This window comes from Colius striatus, chromosome 1 (genome assembly GCF_028858725.1).
Source record: "Colius striatus isolate bColStr4 chromosome 1, bColStr4.1.hap1, whole genome shotgun sequence".
NCBI classification, from domain to species: Eukaryota; Metazoa; Chordata; class Aves; order Coliiformes; family Coliidae; genus Colius; species Colius striatus.
Genome location: NC_084759.1, coordinates 184606590 through 184619301, shown reverse-complemented (window position 1 = coordinate 184619301; position 12712 = coordinate 184606590). Strand labels below are relative to the sequence as shown.

The 12712-nt window shown below is 33.8% G+C and overlaps 1 protein-coding gene across 11 annotated transcripts in view; it reads left to right on the top strand.

Annotated features, from left to right (window-relative positions):
* POT1 (protection of telomeres 1) overlaps positions 1 to 12712 on the top strand; it is a 64120-nt gene that overhangs the window by 25423 nt on the left and 25985 nt on the right. For all 11 annotated transcript variants that reach the window (XM_062018125.1, XM_062018089.1, XM_062018099.1 and 8 more), the window contains one exon: positions 3299 to 3429. In XM_062018125.1, coding sequence (XP_061874109.1) covers positions 3299 to 3429 — 131 coding nt within the window. The remainder of the gene's footprint in view (positions 1 to 3298; positions 3430 to 12712) is intronic.

Genomic DNA, 12712 nt, shown 5'->3' with positions numbered 1-12712 from the left:
TACAAGCATATTTATTAGGAACTGCCAAAGTCCTCACTAAAGCTAAAATAAATATTTAATCAGTAAGTAACTAAATGTCTCCCCACAACATCAGCATCTGCTAACCTGGAAGACTTTTGTGGCAGTTCAGATTTTTTAGGATGACCAAAAGGTTGATTTGCAAGTGAAGCTGTGAGTTTGGGGTTTTTTTGTTAGATTTTTATGTATTGGTACACTTTCTGAGCTTACTGATGACTGATGTAAAAGAATGGAAATACTACAGCATTTATAAAAAGAAAGCTATAACCTGAACAATGAACTTAAACCATCATTACAGTAGAGGAAATGTTAAGTTTGCTGAATTAGGATTTCTTTAAAAGTAAATCAGTCTTTTTACTTTGTCCTCACACATCTCTATTTTAGCTAGGTTTGTTGTAGAAGTGATTATTAGACACTTGTATTATGTAGACACTTCCCAGACGACATAATATTTTACACTGCTTTGAGTAGGATGATTATTAGGTTTTTGAGTATGCCAATTGCACAGAAATGGAGAGACTGTGGTAACTTTTTCCCCCTTAAATGGGCAGTTGGACATGTATGAAGCCAACTAGATTTTGTCATCACAGCAGCAGAGTGAACATAGTTTCAACATGGAATGTCTTCATTATTTCAGTCTTAATTCCTATGTTGCATTACATTAATACACTATAACATGATCTTGTATCCCCAAAGGATTGCAGATCTCTGAAACATATCATTTTTTAATTCTTAATTGCTCATTTTACCCATACTGCTTTGCAGCTGAGCTGTTAAGTTTACCTCAAGAGTTCATACCCAAAGAAATACAACAATCAATTTTTGGATTACAGTAGTAAATACTGGCAGTTTTGTCAACTACTGACTAGACTTTATTCATTGCTGCTTATCCTAGCATAGGATGTCAGAATAGATGTGATATGACACATGCCTTTTTTATATCTGTAGAATATCTTGGTAAGCCTTCACTGGATTTCTTCTTTCAACACTTCAAATCATTAGAGCGTTTAAACTTTTAAATGTTAGTAATATTTAAGAGTGTTATTTGCTGGAAACAGCAGAATATTTTTTTGGAGATGTAGGCAGTCCACATACAAGCATGTATTTTAATCCATTCCAACTTATCTGTCTTCATTATTGGGGAATCTGTTCACAGAGTTTACATATGACAATAGTCTTCTTTAGTCTGCCTTCCTATAGTTTTATATAAGGCAAATTGGTCAATTTTAGTAGATTGCTAGACAGCTTTAAAAGAGAATGCTATCAACAATTTGTGTGTCTATATGAAATGCATGATGGAGTTGACACCTTTGTTTAGTTTCCAGGTATGTAAACTAAGATTTAGTGTCATTGTTACTAACTGACTTGTAGAAGTATACCGAAGGGAAGTTGGAGTTTTTTATTTGTTTGGATTTTTTGGTTTTTTGTTTGGGGATTATTTTTGAGAGTTAGAAAGGTGTGTGTCATGGGCAGAGTGACACAGGGGGTTGGGATTAGTACATAGCAGTTTCTTCTGCTCCCACTTGTTCCTTACACTTCCTCCCTACCTGTGTACTTTCCTTAGTGGCATCCTTTGTTCCAATGAGTTCCTCTGTGGGTCTCTGTCCTTTTGTGAGTAGATCTCCTGTGGCATGGGCTTACAAGCCATAGTTGCTTCAATCTTGATTTATAGTCTTACAGTGTTTAATGTCTCTGTTGCAGAGGTTCAGAAAGCTCACACTGTCAAACAAGATGCTTCTGATCAGTTGTTGGTTTTATATAGTCAGATTCTGTAGTTTGTATTTGTATGTGGGCCAACAGTATGAACAATCTACCTTTTCTGATGAAAAATAACATTCTTAAAATAGGATTGTGAAAGCAAAATTGTGAGTTAAAATAGATGGCATTAGAATCCTGGAGAGTTGCCCAAACATTTTTAGTAATTCAAATTAGTGATGTAAACATTTTTAGTAAAAATGAATAATAACAGAATCATTTCATTCATGATTCCAGTCCAAATGCATGGTGCAAACAGTTTAGATATAGCCATTCTCTTCAGAGTACAGGAACATGCTAGGAGAAGTAATAAATCAGTGTTCTACCAGTGTGGAAAAGTATATATATTTTTTCCCCCACTCTTGCTAATACTGGTTTTGTGCTTTCTCATTCTGGTATTTAAGAATATGGAAATACTCAAATGGAAAACCAATGAAGATTTCACCATTGCAAGAATTCAAACTTTAGAAAAGTTTAAAAGAAATTTTAAGTTGTAAATCATTGCCTACTGTTAATTTAATGCCTAAAAACTGGGCTTTTTGCTTGAGGATCTTGCTAACTCTTTTTAAACCCCAAAATTTTATGTATGTATCAAGGTTGTCATCAAGGTAAAAAATAATAGTTTATGATGTCCTTGCTATACTGATCTAATGAAAAACTGGTAATTTAAGTTTCAATAACTAGCATAATAAGTGTCCAAAACAAAAGCACTCTATCTTCTTGATTAAAAGCAATGAGAACAAAATGAGTGGATGTTTGAAGTTTTAAACATAAAGACAAGTTGATGCTGGCTGTTTGAAAAGTTCTCAGGCAGTGTAGCCAGCTACCATGCTGTGAAAGAGCAGATGAGCACACATGCTTCTGTAAGCTGAAATAGAAAATATAGGTTTAGTTTATGTCATCTGCAAATACTTTTCTGTTGTGGGTATTTGTGTCTTGATTTGAGATCACCTTTTAGGTCCTTAATAGAAGTGAAATTTTGTTACTGAAGTTGAACTACAAAAGGATAAATTTCAGATTCTTACTATGCTTTCTAACTGCCAGTATGTGACTGTATCCTTGCAGTATATGTCTTACATATTTTGTGAAAGTGAAAGCTGAGCAGTTTGAGCTTAAATTTGCTTTTAGAACTTGTAGAGCTCATTACCTCTTAAGAAGACATTGCAAAAATAAATGTTAGAAAATGATTGTACAAGATTATGCGTATGTTTCCCATTGTGTAAGAGAGTTAGTTGTAACACGAAAAAATAGCATGCCTCTTGCAGGCAGAGGAAGGTTTGTCTGTTCCTGGGTCACAGACCTGTGCTTAATCACTCTTTTGATTTTTCAGTTATTTGGGCTAATTATCCATAAGATGAGCCACACTTCATTTGTTATGCTACTGTAGCTCAATTGACTTTGGAAGAGTTACACAGATCATAGCAGAAAACAATTTGCCATATGGTTGTTCATCTTAAGTTTAATATCCATGTATTAATACTTCCATAATGTCTATTTTTCATTTAAACACTTCTGTATTTTACAGATTACTGCTCAGTTGTAACACTTGTGGACCCATCAAATGTGAAGTTAACATGCACTCTTTTTAATGGAAATCTAGATTCCCTACCAAAAATTTACAAAGTTGGAGATATTGTTCGATTTCATAGAATAAAGGTACGTAACCAGGATGTGGGGGGGGTTATGTGCTTGCATGGTTTTGCAGTGAGAGTATTGTAGGAATAATTTAGTTCTTCATGTACTGAAATTAACATGTGGAGACATTGGATAAAGCGGTTGATTGATAAAACAGCTATGGTTATGGTAAGGACCAAAACTGGAAATGAATTATCAAATTTTTTTAACAATAACAGAGCAGTGAGCTGATATAATTCTAAAAAAAAAAAAAAAAAAAAAGTTAGATGTGGTTATGACAACTCCGAAACAGCGTTACTTTTTTTGAATTCTTGTTAAATTAGGTGGCAGAAATCACATAGTGATGCTTCTAAATGAAAAATTTAGCTGACATAAGTGTGCATGCTTTTTTTCTCTTCAAACTAATACAGTTGAAGGATTAATTCTGTTGTGGAGCAGTTAAGATCAGCTGGAGAGTTACTAAGGAAATGTAATCTACTTGAAGTTGTTAGTGTCCAATGTGCTTTAGCTGCGGCTTTGATGTTTTCCTGCCTTACCTTATATTTGTATCAAAGGCCATGAAGGAAACAGCATTTATAGCTTTGGTACTCCTTCTGCTGGATGTTTTTCTTATGCCTGCTGCAACTGTATAGGTACAGACACTGAATGAAAGACTTGTAATGCTGTACCGTACTTACAAGTGCAGAGTAGTATCAAAGACATGATTTTAGCATGTAACATTAATTTACAAGAAAAATATACATAATTATCTATTATGGTCAATTATATGATTCTGTGTTCTTAAAGATCTTTTCAAACCAAACAGGTCCAACCACTAACTTCACACTGCCAAACCCACCACTAAACCATGTCCCTCAACACCTCCTCTAAATGTATTTTAAATGTTTCTGGGGATGGCAACTCTACCACCATTTGTATTTTTTTCTTAAAATGGTTACAGCAGAAATTAGTAAATGTCTTGAAAGAGGTCAGTTAAAAAATCTGAAGTTGCATATTTGAACACTCTTGAGAGATCCAGGTAACTTAGGATTGTACAAAAGGATGATGAAAGAGATAAAGATCAGTCGTACTAAGCATGTGCATTTTTAAATGCTGTAGCAGGATAACAGAAAATTTTAAAAGACAATAACTGTAAAAAATGGTAAGATTTATCCAGTAGTCAAGGTTCATACCTCTGAGAGGATTAAAAAGGAACTTGTTAAGATTTAGAAACAATCTTCAGTTATCAACATATATTATAAATATTTACAGTTGAAAGCGAAACTAAGCTAACCTATTCTGGGTTAGCATAAAGGTCATATTTATGTATAATTAGAGTGGAATGAAACTATATTTACATTTTAAAGCTTGCATTGCTGATCAGTACCTGAGGTGTTTCTCTTGTCTTGGAAGTTCATTGATTTGAATTCAGCTGGGCAAATTTTATGCTAAATTTTAAATTCTTTCTGAATCTAGTGAGAGTTACACAGGTATACCAGTTTCTGAAATTCAGTGGAGGTAAAAACATACTTATTGCTTCTGAAATCAAAATACATATTTTGTAATATATGTGCAAAAAAAGAAGAAACTGGAAAAGAGCCTTATTAAAATAATTGACAAGTGGCATCTCTGTGGTTAATACTGGATTTTTTTCTTTAAAATTTATGAAGTACAGGTTAAAAAACAAATCCACTGTCAGGAAAGTTATTTATGCACCCTCTTTTATGCAAACATAATAATGTCTGAGCTCAACTATTTGTTAATATATATAAACATCTTAAGAAAATCTCTTGATACAGCATATGTAAGGATTCTCATGTAACCGTTCTGATTTGGCATCCAATTTTTGAGATCATTCTAAAATCCTTGTCAACTGGTACTTCATCATCCTACAAGATGATGTTGCACTATTTAAAGACAGGGTCTGTTAATTCTCTTCCCACATACTTTTTTTTTTTTCTCCTCATCAGAGGGGAACTCTTCTAAGTGATTTCCAGCTCTAACTGACCTCCAGATGCTCACAATCCATATCTCCTCAGATGCATAAGCTGACAGCTTGTTTAATTGCTTTCTAAGTTAGAATGATCTAGAGTCACTAAGTTATCTTTTTCTGGATGGAAATGTTTTGACTACCCCAGGCTATGGAAGTTTTAATATCTGATCTGAACAGGTAAAAGTCTGACATAGAAGTCTGGTGCCAAATACTGGGAATGAACTGGAAGGGGGGAGTGACCTGTTTCCTCTCTTTCACATACAACCAGCATAGTAGGTGTGATTGCTGTGCAATATTGTTTTCAAGGAAAAAAGAAAAAGAAAATTACTCTAATTAATTAGAATTCTAATTACACTGTCTGCAGTTCCTCCTTCACTCTCTTCCTTTTTCTTCAGGCCTTATCACATTCTCTTAGCTTTCTGGGTGGAAAGCAATTGAGTGTAGGAGAGGCCATAGTCTGTCATAGCTGTGCTTACCAGTGAGAACAGATATACATAGTCCTTACAGCATGTATTCACATGTCCCTCCCCCACAGATGCTTTTGAGAGACTTCCAAGAAGTTGAAATTGATAGGAAACACATATTTTAAATGATTGCTCCCAGCTACACTCTTAATAATCACTTCTCTTCATAGTAACACAGGTGTTGCCAAGGTCCAATGGTTCAGAGCTAATAAGAACTTAATGCAGAGGATTCTGTTGCAATTACTCTGTGTAGAAAATAATTTCATTTACTCTATATTTATTTCAGAGAAATAAAATACTATATGTCTTAGTAATAACAGAAAAAATACCCATTTTTAACTACATTTCTATTACTGTTTCTTGAAGTGCATTTTTATAACTTCTTACAATGCTTTCTCATGAATTACAGGCACTCTGCAGAGGTGACAATGCGAGATATTCCCCATCCCCCAATATAAAAGCTAGGCTTACAATCCTAATTGTCTCGCCTCTCTGCTTTCATAGCAAAGAAAGAGTTAAGTGGAGTTTTCTTGGAACTTTTTGTTATGGTTCACTGTGGATGCTCTTAATAGAGACTTAATGCCTAGTGTTAAAGCTGTTTAATAGAGGGAAAGGGCAGCCTACTGGTACCAGCTAAACCTGCAATATTAAATCCTCACTTGCCTTGGGAGTTCTGGCTGTATTCTACCTTTCTTGTATTACTCAGACCCCAGCAAGGTGATACAATTGCTGATTTCCTCATTAGCTTTTCTGTAGTATTCCTCGTTACCTCTGAGTGATTCACAAACAAGAATTTATTTTCTCACTTCCAGTGAGGTGAATAGGTATTTGATTTCCATTTTAATCTTTGAGAAATGGAAAAAAGTGAAGCACATTATTATTTAGGTGTTCATTTTGTTCAGCATACTCTGATTGTCTGCTACAGTCACTGTCACAGATATATTTTGGTGGGTCTTTTCCCTGAATACACAACATTATTTAGCAGTGTAACTCTTGTGGAGCACTTGGAGAATTAAAAGCAAAGGAATGGTCCCTCATTATAAACTTTACTTAAATGAATTCATCAGCATAATGCAATCTCTGTAGCAATTACAAAATCTTAATTCTCTATCTTTTTGTCATAGTAATCTTGATACTATTTTCCTCTCTTGTACCTTAACTGCTTCTATACCTAGGACTTAGTTACTGCAATGAACCAAATAGGAGTCTTAAACATGTCAGCTTCTTTGTTACACAGCACTAATTCTCACCACTGCACTCATCAAGTCATACACTGCATAGGAAAATGTCCATTTAGAAAAACAGGCTAATGGAGTGGGGCATCGTAATCCAAATGCACCACAAGCTGAACTGTGTTTGCCTAGACAACAGTAACTTTGTCATGTACTAACTTTGGAATAATTATAGTTTATAATTCTGGTGGTTATATGTGGCATCCTAGATATTTAGAATAACAAAATGAAAACAACAGAAAGAAAAATAACTTGCATGGTATCAATTGCATATTCATCTGGTTCAAACTCTTTAGAATTACAATACGAATGCATTACTCGTCCACTAGAAATGCTTTAGAGCCATAATATAGATGGTTATCCCCTGTGTAAGTCAACTGACAGGTACAAAATATATGTTTGCTAGTGAGTTTCTCTAAGCTATTTGACTGTCCACAGAGGAGTGGGAATCTGAATATCAAGCATATGGAGTGTATCTTCATAAAAACAGAACTATCAATCACACTTCCTTTTTTTGTTACCCTTACCAGTACAGTTCTGTATCTCTCCTTGTGCATCACTCTTCTTAGCCTAGTGACACTTAACATAGTGTTTGTTACACTGTTATCTACTCTGATCTTTAAACCAGTCTCACATTATTTCTAGGAGCAGTCTTACTTGTGCACTCTGCTAGCAGTTTCCTTGTCTCTGTGTATTCCCTTCTTTAGTTTATTCCAATTTGCATCTTAAAAGTTGATTACTTCTCTTTCTGATTGGTGCAATATGGAAGGCACTGAGAGTGAGACACAGAAGTATGTGCTCACTTCTTAATCCTGGGCAGCTCTACCTGTAGCTGTGAGATTGATAAGGGTGAGAGGGCAAAGACTGGAGCTTAGATATTGAACATACTGTGTGAACATTAAACTTTATTGGAACTTAGATGCCAGATTCTTAATCTCCTCTAAATAAATGTGGTCCAAATATATAAACTTACCCAAAGTTAGTTTGGAGACATTTTGCTAAAGCGAATGTAAAGGAACATATTGTCTGCGGCACTGCAGTCCTGTTTTCCAATTCTTGCTCTGAAGAGTAGAAGGAATTAATATCTTTTGTTTAGTAAATAATTACGAGTTTCTTTTAACACAGAGAAACAAACATTTTTCTGAGAAATATCAGTATTACTATTGCTTTTGACTTCCCTTCAAAAATTATGTAAAGCATGTAACTCATTTGGAATTCTTCTTGAAATATGAATTAAAGCCAAGTATTTAGTAAATAATGTCAGGAAATATTGACTATAGGCAGTGGTAGAGTTTCTCCATAACTTGAGGTCTTAAAATTTTGCATGTTTTCTAAAGTTTTCATGTTGAGTATTTTTGGTCAAGTTACTTGATAATTCCAAAGTAGTAATTTTATACTTTACTAGCATTTTCTCCAAGGAATATTTCTAAACTTTCCACTTTCTGCAAAGAATACTTCTAAAGCAGTCTCATGGTGCCTGCTGGATTTTTCTTTTTACATTGCTGTCAAAACAAATTATTTCAGCTGGTTTAAGTGTGTATAATTTTTGCATACATTTGCTTTCCACAAAATAGTTACAATATGATGAAGTGGTAAATTAAATGTACAGTATGTTGTTCATTTTCTTCTTTAATTTATATTTTCATTGCTGCAGACTTTCTGATAATCTTATTTTGCAGACAACAATTCTCCTGAATAGTAGAGGATAAGCTATAATTTATGGTCCTAATATCTAGGTATATTTTTCATGTCTTCATAAAAATTCATTTTATTTCCATATGACTAGCCTTGTTAGCTTTCTTTTGGAAGGTGTCTGCAGATAGTTTTTGTAGTTAATTTTTCTTATTGTTATATTTAAACATGTTCAAAATGGTTTCATTTATATAAGGACAGAAATTATTTACTAAGTTACTTCAAACTGCTTCTCTGTTTCATTATTACCTCTCTATTCATACAGCTGGAGATACGTGTACACCAGGATCACACTGTGAAGTAACAAGAAAATATAATAGGCATACCATATTATCCAGACTTGTTTAGACTGTGACTTACTCTGCTTCCTGTGACAGAACATTTACAAAATATAAGGAAATATACCAAATACATACGGTGCTTTTTTGACAGGAATTTTTTTCATATAAACAGCATCAGTGACAATCATCAAACTTTTATAAAGAAATTAATCTCGGGATGTGGTATGGTATTAAGTCTTGGGTTCAGTTGTTTTATCATTTTTGAGCAATAAGCAATTAATAGTGATTTTAACAAATTATGGTATTTTTTTGATATTGGAGTTTTTGTCTTGTTTGCATGTTCTGTTATACATTATATGTCATGTATATCATTCAAATGCTTGATCTGTAACAGAAAGGCATTTTTTTGTCACTGCTTATTTACATAAGATATCTTAGTTTTCTGTCAACTGGCCCCCATTTGTGTTAGTAGTGTAGAACATGCTTGTATAGAATACGCTTAACTGTGTGGAATACAATGCTCACAACAATACCGGTAATTCTTGCGGATACATTGCCTGTAGACAATTTTGCACTCTTTCGTTCATTTTCACTAGTATCTTACATGTACTATGTTTCTGGAGTTAAGGAAAAACTGGAAACGTGAGTCTTCTATTATTTTGTTGTCAACTGTGAATCACAGGGATCGTAAGTTTTTCACTACTTCTTATGAAAGATAATGTTACAATGAGGTCTTTAACTGAATATACTCAAATTTGAATATAAGTTTTAACAGTACATTATGAGTGATAAAATAATTCAAGTAAAGACAATCGAAATCACAACACAACTTCATGTCTTAAAAGAATTTTATATCTCTAAAGTAAAATAATCATATTTTTTAAATAGGTATATGTGGGTTTAAGCTTCATGGACACGTTTCGAAATATTATCTTGAATTTCTGATTCTTCCACAAATAACTAGTTAATTTTAGGAAATCTTCCTTCGTAGTGTAAGAATGTGTACATGAGCCTAGAATATGTTGTTTTATGAAGCATTTCTTGATATTCTAAGGTGATCTATGACTGCATTAGTTTTATAATAGTGCTTTGTTTCTGTAGTTCAATCAATTTTGATGGAGAACTACTGGGAGATGCTATTATTCCAACTTTATACACTACTTAGTATTGCATATTTTAGTTCCACTAAGAGTTTTGAAAAAGTTCAGTAAAAATTTTTCAGTATAAAATACTTCAGTAAAAAACAAAACAGGTGGTTTAGGTCACTGTACATCTATTTTAAAATATTTCAAGTTGAGCTTCTTTTCAATGAACATATTCAAGATAAAGCTGTTCCCCACAGAAATCACTGGAATTGTCCACACAATTTGTTGAGGTAACATTTCACCTTTTATTATTTAAATTTATAAAAACCATGCCAAAGACTCCCACAATATGTATTGCAATGTATTTGCCTACTTAGAACAAGCCAAATATATTGTGTCTGCTCTGTTTTTGTCCCAGAAGATATTTCTGTTTAGCAAATGTTATTTATTTAATTTATTTAAAATTCTCAGGGAATTTTTCAAGCAATAGCCATCTACCCCCCTTCCCTGTTTTCCTCACTGCCCTGATTTTTTAAAAGATCCCCAAGGCCTCTAGAAATGACACAATCTACCAAGGGAGGAATATACAGAAGTCTCAGATTAGTTCCTTTTCCTAAGTTTAATTCAAAATCGTTTGTGTGTGGAAAATATAACTAGTTTACAGTATCACTGCTCAACTTCATCTGAGATCTACTTAGAATGCCATAATAAAACAATGTTTGCCTATGGATTTTGTTCATTTTACACTCCAGTGTTTCCTTATCACTTTAGAAATTTTTTGGTGTTAAAGGACAAGCCCAGAGGATTTCTCTCCGATTGTCATCTGTTCTGTGGGTCTGACATAAATAATTTTCCAGCTATGAAGTGTTTTGTTCTGAAACCCATTTTACATTAACTTTTCCTGTTTGTTCTGTTGTTCACTAAATAACATTGATGAATGGTGTTTACCTTTGAGACCATTCAGTGGGTTCTCTGCATACCTATGCCCAAGGACATCTGGTTTTGCTTCAAGATCCTTGACGATTTTCTCATCATGACACTTCAGGTTTACTTTCTAATCTATGTTATTTCTTTTATTATAAAATAACTGCCTTTACCCTACATTAAGGCTGATTTCAAGTTCACTAAATGATGGTTATTTGGGGATGTCAGAAGTGCAGTATATTCCTGCACAGCCTCATAAATGCTTAAAACATGACAAAGTATTTGGGAAATGGGAAAGCAGGAGAATGGGTAAAATATTAATGGAAGCCCAGAGAGACAAAGTAGTTTCCTGAAAAGTTTAGAGCCCTCATAAATAGGCTAGAGGTCTAGGACAGAATTTTTAGTAAGAAAGAAATCAAGATATTATGATTATGATTTTTTTTTAAATTGTGAAGAAATAAATAGGTAAACTGGAAATTAAAACACTTTGAGAAACATTTGATATGTCAGACAAGTTACATGAAAATATGCTTGAAGTATCTTTTGATAGCAGGTGAATAACGTGATGAAAGACTTTTTCTCCCCTCTGGATGGTGCTTATTTTAAGAAGCTATGGAATATAATGCTAGTAGCAGCAATTAATGCAAATCTGTGTAGTTATATTGTATAACATCTTAGTGTTACAGTGGAACTTTTTTTTTCTTTCAGATCATGGGTAATGGGCACAAATTGGATTGAAAATATGTATTTTCCCAATTTGTCAGTAGGCTTTTCTTGTATTTTCAGTATTGAAATGTTAGAAGACTAGAGCTTTTCAGTGTTACAGTGAAGAAAAGCTACATTGTGGATTGATGTGCTCCATTGGTCAGGTCTGGAGAATGCTTAAGTAAATGCAAGTTTATCCTAGAGATGATTCACAATGCATTTATGCATCATGTCCAAGTAGCAGGGATCAAAGGAGCACCTGTCACCAAGAGTGAACTGCTTTGCTTATGAATTTTCAAGGAATACTTGATTTGTGTGCTTTGTAAATTTCAGTGTGTTTATAAAATACAGGCTTAAATCATTGGCAATGTTTTTGTTTGCTGTGTAAAACTTTTGATACATCTTTCAGATTCTGCACTTTTAAATCAGTAGGATTTTCAACCATTTGAAAATCCTAAATTAGATTGTCTCAAATGCAATATTCATAAGTTTTGGTAAGCAAATCTTAATTAAAAAGGGATGGATTGAAACAGACAGTTTGAGGTCTTTGGCTATCACGTCATGCAGTGCTTTGATATATGTATATGATGTGCAAGGAACAGTAAAACCAGACTAGATCCTTGAAGGAACGCTTCAGACTTTGAACGCTGTGCTTTATATTATAGGAGATACACAGCTAAATCAGCAGGATGCAGGGGACCTGCCATGTGTTCCTGCAGTAGACATAAGAGTCATTGTTGAAAGTTGTATTCATAATTCAAGGGATGAAAGCTGTTCACTGTTTGCTTTATAGCTCCTAGAACGGATATTTTATTTTTCAGTTCCATAATATCAAGAAATGCCAGTATGGTGAGAGGCGGAAAGCAGGAATCCATAATAACTTTGCTCTATCTTCACTGTGTGAGCCCTAAAAATTAATTTTTCTCATGCCTCTCTTTCCTCATCTGTA